At 37.4% G+C, this 12156-nt stretch overlaps 2 protein-coding genes and 1 long non-coding RNA gene across 4 annotated transcripts; 1 reads left to right on the top strand and 2 right to left on the bottom strand.

The window, feature by feature from the left end:
• Positions 1-3: 3 nt before the first annotated feature.
• Positions 4-6042, bottom strand: LOC103850677. The gene is made up of 9 exons (XM_009127464.3): positions 5761-6042; positions 4908-5233; positions 3072-4816; positions 2889-2989; positions 1178-2731; positions 1050-1098; positions 725-966; positions 535-639; positions 4-431 (listed from the first exon to the last, which is right to left on the bottom strand). The coding sequence occupies exons 2-9, from the start codon at positions 5098-5100 to the stop codon at positions 221-223; spliced, it is 4200 nt and encodes a 1399-aa protein (XP_009125712.2). The 5' UTR covers positions 5101-5233; positions 5761-6042; the 3' UTR covers positions 4-220.
• Positions 6043-6213: 171 nt separating this feature from the next.
• On the bottom strand, positions 6214-12144 carry LOC103850673 (protein terminal ear1). 2 transcript variants are annotated; one of them, XM_033284948.1, is made up of 4 exons: positions 11885-12144; positions 8687-8794; positions 8216-8357; positions 6214-8130 (listed from the first exon to the last, which is right to left on the bottom strand). In XM_033284948.1, exons 1-4 carry the CDS (start codon positions 11932-11934, stop codon positions 7978-7980), a joined length of 453 nt encoding a protein of 150 aa, XP_033140839.1. In that variant the 5' UTR covers positions 11935-12144; the 3' UTR covers positions 6214-7977. The 2 variants fall into 2 exon arrangements, with proteins under 2 accessions (XP_033140839.1, XP_009125709.3); XM_009127461.3 differs by lacking the exon at positions 11885-12144 and adding an exon at positions 8912-10026.
• On the top strand, positions 10303-11856 carry LOC103850675. Its single transcript, XR_004455343.1, has 3 exons — positions 10303-10482; positions 10701-10793; positions 10913-11856. It is a non-coding gene; the product is annotated as an uncharacterized LOC103850675 (long non-coding RNA).
• Positions 12145-12156: the final 12 nt, after the last annotated feature.

The raw sequence follows: 12156 nt of genomic DNA, 5'->3' as shown, positions 1-12156 counted from the left end.
TTCTGACTTGCAATAATCATATATGATCATGAATACATTAATTCTTCATGTCTAGTAGGAAATCTCCGGCTTCTTAACAATAGAGACCTTCACAGTTCTCAGAATCCTGACCAACTACTAACTCATACCCACCCAAGAAATACAAACATCTGGTGCACGAGATACATATGAATGGGAACTTCTGGCCAAAAACAGAATAATATGATGGATTCATCAATGGTTAGAGAGAGAGACAGTGTACCCTGTCTGGAACATTCTGAGGCATTGGAGCTATAGTAACATATCTTTGTGGGTTTAACCTAAGTGAACTCACGTTCCGGTCTGTAGATGAGGATGTTGGGTGGAACTTCGCAAAACGATTGATCACTGCAAACTTCTCTAGATCCTGGACTTCCACGATCAAGTCAGCAATTGTTGATCCGTTCTGTAGTCTGCAAAAAAAAAAAACAGATGTTCATGAGATCAAGCCGCCATAACGAGTACCCATTAAGAACTAAAATCAATTACTAGAGAGAGCTAGGCATGGTCTTTTACCCTGCAAAGTTATTTTCTAGTTTCTGTGACCTGCTAATGAAATCTTCAGCAGCTTTGGAGATGTACTGGTCACTGGTTGTTTCAGTTTTCCTTCTCTCAGACACCCTACACAAGAGTGGATAAGTTTGTGTTAATACATAACCTCAAACTCTCCAGCATTTCAAGGATAACAAACAGTACATATCCTTACGGGTTTGATTTGTTCTGGGGCAAAAGGCATTCGTTCCTATCAGTAAAAGTGGAGCTACATGTATCTCCTAGTGCACCTCTTGCAGCAGTATATGCAACAAACTCATAGTTTGAGCTAGCAATCAAAGATATTACCCTAGCAGGAGGCGGGCGAAATAGTTGTTGCATGAGTTGTGTTGTATATATAAGCCTTCTCTTTGATCTGAGTCGTGGGCCATCCTCAAGTAAATTCCCATATTCCACCTGTGCGAACATAAGCCATCAACTTATTCAACAACATTGGACAACGAGACAGGCGAGAGAAAGTATGTAATGAGGAAACTCACCTTTTCAGCAAATTGATTGGTTGCTCTGGCCCAATCAACCTCCGCCTCACTGTAAAGAGTATAGTAGATTAATACGGTAATCTATATGAAAGATTAAAAATCAATATTAGTGCTCATAAGCCACACACCTGAGAGTCTTAAGCCTCTGGGAACCATGCATGACTTCTTTATTCCAAGATAGAAGCTCTGATGTTGCGGTTTTGCGCTTCTTTGGTTTAACAACATTCATAAGTTCGTCAGTTGCACCACGAGGCAATGACTCAGATGAGGGAATCTCCGCTCCTGGTGCGGAGCCTGGCATTTTCTGCGTATTAAACTGCTTTGGAGATTGAACATTATGTGAGCCATCAGCCGAACTCCCAACATTAGAAGATTTTTCTCCTATCTTCAAGGGGGTGAAAGTTCCATATTGATTATACCAGGATGGAGCCATCTGAGGACTGATTTGTTGTTGATGATCTGCTCCAGCCGAGGCAGAATGATTCTTATTGGAGAAACTCTGAGAAACAGTTTGGCCGAAAGGTAGCGAGTGGTTCTCTGATTCCTTGTGATTCAATCCATCTCTCAGTAAACCATCAGATCTTAAAGGTGACTGTTGCACCTCTTTGGAAGCTACCTTTTGAAGATGAACAGAACTATCCTCGACTCTCTTCACAGTCATCTTGGGTGCGTCACCCTCCCCACTTCCAGCCATACGCTCATTGTGACGCACGTCATCTTTTGGACGGTTGTTAGAAGGAAGAGAGCGATCCAAGGTTTGATGATTGATCTGCCCCATTTTGGAGAACATCGAAGCAACACCAGCTGTTTGTTTTGCACCCATATCTTGACCCTGCAACTCATGCATATTCACCATGTCCCTCCCACTTAATGACATGTCTCCTCCATTTTGAGAGGATAATTGATTTCTCTTCTCCTGCCTTGAGAAGATGTCTTCTACGTGGCTATTGGTAACTGGATGCGGCCGTAATATATCTGGCTGAGGCTTAGGTGGCTGGTTCCAAAACCGATGTTGCGGTGCTGAAGTACCGGCTCCTGAGTCAGACCTCATACCAGAAGAGGAACTCTGCTGAGGCGAACTGAATCCAACCCGAGGCTGAGGAGCAGACAGCATAGGAAACCCTTCAGCTGAATCTCCTTTGTTGTTGTGGGTCGTAGGATTTAGCAGGGAAGGTGTTTGTGCTGGATAGTCACTGCTTCGGTCTCTTTCTTTCACTTGAGGGGTCGACAACTCAGAAGATGATCTGACTAAATGGTTAGGAGTTAACTGTCGGGTAGAAACAGGCGGCAGTTGATTTTGGTGATACCCTTTGGAATATGGGAAACCAGAGGTATTGTTGCTTTCTCCTGGTCCTTGATAAGTGGATTGCTGTGGAAAAGATTGACTAGATGCCCATGGAGCAAACCTTGATTGACTTGTTGCTCCTTTTTCAGGGGCAGTATGAAGTGAATTCAATGGCTGCAAAGAGTTCATAGAAAACTGCACGTTATCAGGTGAGGGAGCTGGTTGAGATGGCGGAGCCAGCTGTAAACTAAACCCCTGAGAAGCAGATGACTGACTATGCCTAAATTGACCACCATTTTCTGCAGAGGGTGTTGATTCAGGAATTTTGAAAGCATCTGTTTCCACAGAACGCTCCTCCGGCTGGTTCACCTTGTGAAGAAGCTCAAGCATTGTCTGCCTGCGGAGGAAAAAATTCAGAAAGGCAATTGCAAGCACATAGGGAATAAGATTTACTCAATGATAATAAGTGAAAACAGTGAGTTGAGGGTGACATAGTTAGGTAACTCTGTCAGTTAGTTGACAGACTAAACCTTTTCCACCCAAAGAAAAAGTACCTTGACGCACTCTGCACTTGATTACACATATCAACACTTCTGTCGGCTGAAGCAGATGTACTAGGTGAATTCTCTGAACCCATGCCTTGTGAAACAAGTCCCTGCCATAATAAAGCCAAAAGAATGTTCAGAGGGATTCAGATTACTAGAACAACGTCAAAAACCAACGGATAAAAAATTTACCCTGTCAATTTGCATGTTCATAGGTGGCTGGCCAAGTGACTTTGACTGCCCAAAATACCCTTGATTTCCTCCAGACACCCGGTCCAATGCGGGTGGCAAATGAGAATTTTTTTCTCGATAAGGCTCGTTAGTGACGCCAATATTCCCCATGGGATGATAGTGAAATTTGCGACTAATTTGACTGCCATCTCTATGATTCACTTGAGGGGTAGCTTTCTCCACAGAGTTATTACCCAAATGCTGTTGGTTTTCCTGGACACCCCTAGAAGCAGTAGACTTGTTTTCCGCAGTGGCAATGCCAAATCCATAGTTTGCCTTCATTTGTAGATTTTGGGTGAAGTGATTCTTCTGTTCAACAGGAGCAACTAAGTTTGGATTAGAAGCAGCCTTCCAGATACCAAATCCATCTCCAATCCCCTCATTCGTTTGAATAGAGCCCGAATCATTGTGGAGTCTCTCACTTAGTGCATTTGAAGCCTTGACGCCAAGATTCTGGACCCTGTTACCAAAGCCTGCGTCATTACTGGATGTTTCTGCCACAGCAGATAGCATAAGAGCACTCCAACCCCCACCTTTCAAAGAGGGGCATGCATCATTAAGGTCAGAACTACTGGACATCAGGTTTCCCGTCAAGCTCATATCAGTGTCGTTTCCAAATGCTTCCCACAAATTGTCATCCGAACCAAACAAAATCTTTTCTTCTGTTGGATCTAAGGCTGTCGACTTCTGTGACCCAGAAACATTTCCAGGCGCTTTTATATATGATTTTTCTGGTGGACCAGAACCCTTCATCTGATCGAGTTTCTCCTGCGCTGAAACGTTTCTATCGTGTGGATCATCTTGCTGGAAACATTCGAAATTTGGGCTATCATTTGAACCTGGAGCTGAAGAATTTGAGAACATCGCTCTCTCCTGGTATGTGGATCTAGGTAGCATAAAACTATCAGGCTGATTGGTGAGAGAGGAACCATGCTCCGAAGCTAATCTGTTCATCTGAACGGGAGAGAAGGAACTCTGAGGTGCATTTGCTTCACCAAGTGGCATGCCGTACAAGGAAGGTTCAAACTGTAAGTTCGCCTGACCGTGCTCAGCGCCAAGCCCACTGGATGAACCTTGAACAAATCGTGAAATGCCGCGATGCATCCAGTTTGTATTTCCTGACACAAGATCAGGCTGCCAACCATTACTAGACGCATCCTGAAGAGGGATCCCATTAACCAAAAGGTGTGATTGATTATCACTTGAGCGATTTCCATTTACTGCATTTGAATTCAAAGAGTTGAGCTGCCTGGCCTCCAGCTGTTTCTTATGAAGCTGTTGTTGAAGTTGATACTCGTGCATTTGCTTAGCCATAACTTGCTGCTTTAGTAGTTGCATATCATTGAACGTCATCTGCTGCCTTGGAAACGGCTGGAGGATGCCAGGCGGCGGCTGGCTGTTTAATTGCTGTTGACCACCGAAGAAATCATAATTAACTGGAGATTCTCCTCCCATCTCAAACCTCATAGGAGCTTTATGAATGTCGGAAGTAAACCCTTTCGCTGATAAGTTATCCCTACTAGATTCTACACCCACTCCCGAAACATTCGACCCATTCTGCATCGCCATCCAATTCATGTAACCATTTGTGAGTTGCTGATTATCTTGCAATAGACTTCTGGAGTACTCAGCCCTTATAGGTTGCTGCTGCTGCGTAAAATTCAAACCCTGGTGTGAATTTGAAGATTGCCATCTCTCGGGATCAACTGGAATAAGCAAGCAAGGAAACGTTTAAAATCTCCAGCAACAACCCACAGAATAAGCTAGAAGTTAGTCATAAGGAGACAAAACGCATACCAGGTTGTTGTTGTGTGTTACAACTCTCCAGATTGTTAATAACGGATGTGTCTATATGCCTCTGGTTTCCAACTAAACCGTTACTGAAACCGGACCAGCTTCCATCAACCACCTGAGACTGATGCTGGTCTTGAGATAGGCCTTCTTGTCCAAAGAAATTGTGGATCCTCTCTCCGTATTCGTTTCCAGACATAGATTCAGCTCCTAAGAATTATTCTAAATATCTGGAACCTCGAATAGAAACAGAACAAAGTTCAAGATTGTCGTCTCCTCGAGAATTCATGAGCTGCCTTCAACTAACATCCTCGGAATACTCTCAATATCTCCTGTTAAAACAAACAAAACAGTTACTACTTATTTGAAGTTGTTTAACACACACACACAACAACAACAAAGACCACAGAGCATAATCCTCAACTCTGATTCACTACATAACCAAAACATTGTTCAAACGCCCTCAGGTTACAACGAAGCCTGAGTCAGCATTGCTTCCATAAATACACTCAATGTACTCCAAATCCAGCAAACTTGAGACCACATTCGATACTACTAAATGCCATCAAGATCTTTAAACCGAAACCAACTAAAGCTCAATCCTTTATTAACAGCTCAAAATCAATTTTTTTTTTTTTTTTACAGAATTGCTTTAAAATCTGGCGAATCCACTCGAGATCAAAATCAAATCGAAGCATCAAACATTACACTAACCAAGAATTAAACCTCAAAACGAGAGCTTTCAATGCTTAAATTCCCACCGAGACACTTCAATAATTGAGTATTATAAAATCAATCTCACATACTGAAAAAGTTTAGGGTTTCTGAAAAGGGGAAAGAGAGAAAGATGCGAACTTACACTTGTATGTATCTACAACAAAGGGAAAGCCTTTCTTCTTCCTCCCAGCAGCAATTTCGAATGAGTGCGTTTAGGGTTTCCGAGCTCGAGAATTAACGGAGAGAGAGAGAGATAAAGTGATCGCAATTTTTTTTTTTCAACGGCGGGGGCAGGAGCAATGACTGAGGTTCGGATTCCGAAGCGAGTTTCAGGCTCGGGTTCCGAAGCAGACATTAGAAAGTCTCTTGTAAAGAGAGAAGGTTATAGAGTTGGTGTAAGTGTGGGCCAGTGACGGACCATTTGCAACCAAGCCCACCTAAAACGTTGATACGACATGTATACATCATCATCTCACGAAGACTTTCTTCAGTGGTTTTTGTTTTAGACTTTTACCGATTTTATCTTATAAGCCACAAGGAAAAAATTGTTTTTTTTTTTTTTTTTTTTTTTTGAAAAAGGGCTTGGAAAAAATTGTTTTACCACTATCGAGTAAGATTTTAGCTGAGTTTTGTTATTTTTCACAAAATTAAGATGGAAAAGAAGAAGATGGAAACATATCAAAATAATTTTAACTGAGTTTTGTATTTTATTGTTTTCGTCAGAAAAAAAAACATATAAAAATGATATTTTTAAGAACAAACGCAAATTCATTTAGAAAAAAAACAAAAGAATAAAAAGAACTGAGTTAAATACCCATTTAAAATTTGTATGTTTAGTTATGTTAATGAATAAATTTACAATTTCTTATACATGTATTTGTACGAGCTCAAAATTTTATATTTTTCTGAGATCACAATAAACAAAACTTAAAATGGTGAGTGTGCACATGACTATTTTGTGTAGTAGTACTAGATTGGATTCGGGGAAATAATTTAAAATTTTGTGTAAAGTATTTCGTCCGGCCAAATGGATATAATATTTTATTAATGCACATACGAATACTACAAATTAAAAAAAACATTTTACGTGTAGCACTAGGCTGTTTACATATGAAATGAAAACAAATGTCGTTTTTTTTTTAAACACTAAAAAATGTCGTATATTTTTCAAACAAAAGTCGTATTCTTCTTTAGCAAATATTTGATTTACGGCCGCACGGCTGACAAGAAGTGGAGCTTCGGTGTGCATTACGTAATTTAAGATGTCTATCTTATCTCTGGGTGGACTGTCAAAGTGTCAAGTGCATTTAAATAGGAAGAGAACAGTCACTTTTACTAAACCATTTCGACGTTTTTGTAAATAAAAAGAGGTCAGTCGCTTTTGCCATAATTGATAGCTAGTCTTCTACTATAAAAAGAGAAGAGAACAAAAAAAGCGTAAGCGTCACTTCTTGGTCCATTCTCCAATAAACAAAGATTTTGTCAACAATGTTTTATCTATTTGCAAGATCTTCGTGTACTCCATGTACAGTACAAACAAGTGTTCAGAAAATAAAATTAACTAAAAAGATGAATACTGACAACATTGGAAACTACCTCACAAAAAGTACATTTCTAAGCAAAACATTCTCTGGTTGGGATATAACTAGAACACGGCTTCAAATAGTGAACGTTTTCCTTGTGGTCCAAAAAGTCCTAATAGTTTACGTATCCATCGTTGACAAAAGAAAAAAAAAAGTCCTTATAAGTGATAATCGGTAGTCGCTTTTTTAATTCTTGATTTTAAATTTTATTTTCCTGTCAAATGTTATTCTCGTTCTCATGTGAGGAACTTCCGGGTTAAGAGAAGAAAGGTACTGTACATAAATTCAACCAATTTTTTAAACTGATAATCTTATCACTAACACGAAAATTAAAACAACAGAGAATACAACTTACGTAACATTGACAAACCAACAGTTAAACGACAATACATAAGTAGTGCATAAAAACACATACAACCTTAACATAGATGCAAAGAAAAAGTCAAAACTCACACACATCAAAAACCAAATCCAAAAACTAACTTCTCAGAGTTTTAACTCGGATTTGGTGCGGTGTCTGAGTCCTTTCTTTTCCTTTTTAAGTACAAACCCGTTACACGTAGACTCTTACAATAAACACAAAGGAAAAGTCAAAACTCACACACATCAAAAACCAAATCCAAAACTAAACTTTTTAGAGTTTTAACTTGGATTTGGTTCGGTGTCTGAGTCCTTTCTTTTCCTTTTAGGCACACCCATTAGTCATAGTTCGATGTTCCCCATCACACACACATACATAATCCTAAACATATGTAACATGATAGATGAAACAACCACTAAACCGATATGGCTGCTTCGGTGCATTTACCGATCACGATGGTGAGACCCGTACTCTTTGGTCCCCTACGGGCAGGGATGAAAGTCACCGCACTGTATGCTTCAGCTGGATAAATCATTTGCTCGAAATGTTTCACCAACTTATCTTTTCCCTAAACACGAATGTTAACAATAAGCTTGATATAAAAGAATATATATATGCGTTTACACATGTTGAAGATAGAGTATAGAACTAACCTGGATCCGAGCATGAGCAATTTCAAGTATTTTCCTTGAACCGAAACAACACCATGGCTTGTTGTTGCACGCCGCCTTAAACTTCGACACTGCTTCTGCTTTTGTGAAGTTCACAAATGCATACCCTTTGTTCATTTGGCTCCTGCTCAATTTAGTGCCATTAATTTAGTTTAAAAGAAAGATATAACATGTCGTACTATCAGTCTATGACATTGTTAATTATGTAACAAATATATCAAAGCGAAAACAAAAAAAAATTGAATTGATATATCATCCAGATTATTAATCGATTATCATATCTAAAAAGTTGTATCATCATTAGGTTGTTGCTCCTGCCTACACGCAAACATCTATATAAGTGTATAGGTATGCAAATCGAATAATTTTTTGATGTTGTCAGAGATATTAATCAAAAATTAAGACTAACGAATAGTGATAAAGTTAAAAAAATTAGACAAACAAAAAACTTACTGGAAATCGATGGGAAGATATAAGAAATCATAGGCATTCTCTTCATCTTCCTCTTTGTTGTTTTCTTCTTCACAATGCTCATCCAAGAACTGAATAAGCATCTCTCTCCTGCTTACACAGTAATTATAAGATTCGATAAACATCATCATATAAAACAAATTACTTCACGCCTTTGTTTAACAAATACTCTTCTAGTGAATGATATATATTCATATAGATACGTACGTATACTTGTTGGGTATGTTTCTAAGCATGACAGTTGTATCGCCGTTGGACTCAGCTTGATAATGGATCTTCCTCCTCCACACCAGCTTATTACGGTCGTGTCTGCTGCTTCTTTCCCAGCCAAAAACCTTTTTTCTACTGGTCGGTGGAGGAGTCAGCTCTTGGATAGGGTCTTGAGAGTGAAGTGGAGGCAATTCTTGTGTTGCCTCAAACCAAGTAGGGTTAAGATTGATATACCATAAAGGATAGTACACAACGATTGAAGATGAGGGAGGGAAGTTAGTGTCGGAGATGAAGAGGATCTGAGGTGAAGAGAAGTAGTAGTGATGCAGATAAGGGTTTTGGGGAAAGAAGAGAGGTGCGGCTGGGTTTAGGGTTCTTGAGACATCACCGTTCGTCATCGCCATAGAAGAACCTTGGGAAGAGGCTGGAGAAGCCATGGAGGTTCTTATGTTTTCTATGTGCTTTTGATGATTACATATTATTTTCTTATGGAAAGATTTGATATCAACTACGGCGAAGGTGTCCAAATCGTCATCATTTCGTTTTTGTCAGGTGATGAGTTCTTCGACCGTTGATTTTTTGTTATAGCATAGAGATCCGTGGCACGTACATATTTGTAATACCAAAGTATGTAGTTAAAATGAGAAGCATATACTAAGTTAATGTTAATGTTAATAAGGCCTTTATCGGCCCGGGCCCATATAATCTATATGTTAATGTTTGTAGGCCTTTATCGGGCCGGGCCCATATAATTTCCATGTATATTACTTTTTAGCTTTAGTAGTATGTGTTTATGAAATATGATGGATTTTTGATCAATTCTTTTTTATAAATATGATGGTTTGAAATAATTTTAATTTAGAAACATATGATGAATTTGAGTTCAGATATGCAGTTAAATTATATAACACAAATATAAAAATCCCAATCCACCTTCAAATCAAAAGCTAAAAAATAATATACATAGAAATTTGAATTATGTATGCTAAATATCAAACATTAACATGAAAATTGGTTGGGTTTATCTATTTGGATGGAGAACCAGTAGTGTTTATGTTAATTTCAGTGTTTTTGAGTATTTTTGAATAGTTTTAGATATTTAATTTAAAGTGTTTTTCAAATATTTTGGTCAATTATGAATCTTTTTGAATTTTTGATATTAGAACTAAAATAATAATATAAATATGAATATAATCTTGATTTTGATATTTTTGGGACCTAAAATATCACGGTTTGGATCGGATTTGGTTCCAGTTTTTCATATACCAAAATTTTGGATCCAATCAATTATATTACTAGTTTCAGCTAGAATTTAGTGCATTTTTTAATCGATATTAGTTTGGTTTAGACTTAAATTGGCTTAGATCTGCATGTGATTTGTTATTGAAAAAGAAATATATGTGGATGTGAAACTAAAACGCATGGATATTGATGTTTCCTTTCATTTTTAAATAATAAAGGACAGTATAAATACCTTCAACTCTTCTTGTTCTTCAATTGTTGGATTGGAATATTTTGAAGAAATCATTAAGTGCACAATAGTAATCGAACAACAACATGAGTTAGAGGTATTTATACCGTCATTTATTGTTTTATTGTCCTTTATATTTTTATTGGAATGATGGAAAATTGTTTTTATGATTTAGCTAAATGATGATATTTGCTAGTGTTTGATTGTAATGTTCGATTCCAATATCATGTTTGTAGGACATTGACATGATTCGCAAGTGTCTATATATATATATATATATATATGTTTATGTTGACTAATAATGTTGAATCTCAGAAGTGATTGAACTTAGCAATGTTGCCAAAAAAAACTATCATGATGTACTAACCGAAAACCGGAAGCTTATCAACGACCTTCAGGAGCTTAAAGGTATAAAGAGCATCAAACCTTTCTCTTATAAATTTTCAAATATGTTTTTGGCAACATATATATAAGTTGTATACTTTGGCTTCCACATATATATAAGTTGTATACTTTGGCTTCCATAGGAAACATTAGAGTGTTTTGTCGGGTGAGACATTTGCTTCCTGGACAAGGTACAACAAACATCATGGTTGAGTATATTGGTGAGGATGGAGAACTAGTAATTAGGAATCCAGTTAGGAATTCCGCTAAGCCCGGCAAAGATTTTTGCAAGTTTAAGTTAATAAAGTTTATACTCCAGCTGCAACTCAAGGTGGTGATCATTATTTTTTCCAATATGTTTACATATGATGTATCAAATTATATTAATATGATATATGATTCTTGCAGCTGAAGTGTTTAAAGACAGAACCACTGGTTAGGTCAGTGATGGATGGATTCAATGTTTGTATATTCGCAAGCGGAGAGAACGATAGAGAGAGAGAGAGAGAGAGAGAGAGAGAGAGAGAGACTCGAAACTTAAGAAATTAGAAGAAGAGGCAAACACAGCGTTTAGGTTTAGGTATCCGGGTTATACTCGTATGAGTTTGGGTTGGTCGGGTTATGTATTTAAAAATAAATAAATAAATTGTTTTTTATTGCTGAGAGAATTATATTATTAGTTTCAGCTTGAATTTAGTGCACTTTTTTAGTCGGGTTTAGTTTGGTTTAAACTTAAATTTGTTGTTTCACATCTGGTTTGAATTTGATTTCTGTTTTTTTTTACTTAAATATGCATGTGATTTGGTTATTGAAAATAGATATATATGTGGATGTGAAACTAGAAATCATGGATATTGATGTTTGCTTTTGTTTTAAAAAAAAATTAAAATCTCTTATTCACTTGAATCATGTCGTCGGAATTTTGTTTTCTTGAAATGGTGTTTACAATATGTTATATTGACTTGAATCATTCATGTGGACAGACCTTATTTTGAAACTTGATTGTTTTGTTGGAACAATGTGCCAAAAAGAAGAACATTAAGAAGAAGAAGAAGCAATCATGCAAGAAAATTTTGGGTCCTATCAAACGTTTTGATGGAGATGTGGTGGAATACCTGAAGGTGATGCTTCTCTCATTGGTGCATAAGAGTAGAGCAGGAGGCATGCTTTTAGAAATTGTGATGTAGAAATCTAGAATCGTAAGTTGAATTCAGAATAGCAAAAGAGAAGTACACTCAAAATAAGAATTTATAGAAAACTTCTTTATTATTGATATATTTTAGAACTCTCTCTTAATTTACATGTATAGCGATTAAGCTTTATCAAATAAATTGAATTTTTCTATTATTACAAAAATTAATTTAATTATTTCCTTTTGACGCATGTT

Source organism: Brassica rapa, chromosome A02 (assembly GCF_000309985.2).
Source record: "Brassica rapa cultivar Chiifu-401-42 chromosome A02, CAAS_Brap_v3.01, whole genome shotgun sequence".
Taxonomy (NCBI): domain Eukaryota; kingdom Viridiplantae; phylum Streptophyta; class Magnoliopsida; order Brassicales; family Brassicaceae; genus Brassica; species Brassica rapa.
Note: the sequence above shows the minus strand (reverse complement) of the source record. Positions and strands in the feature narration are given on the sequence as shown.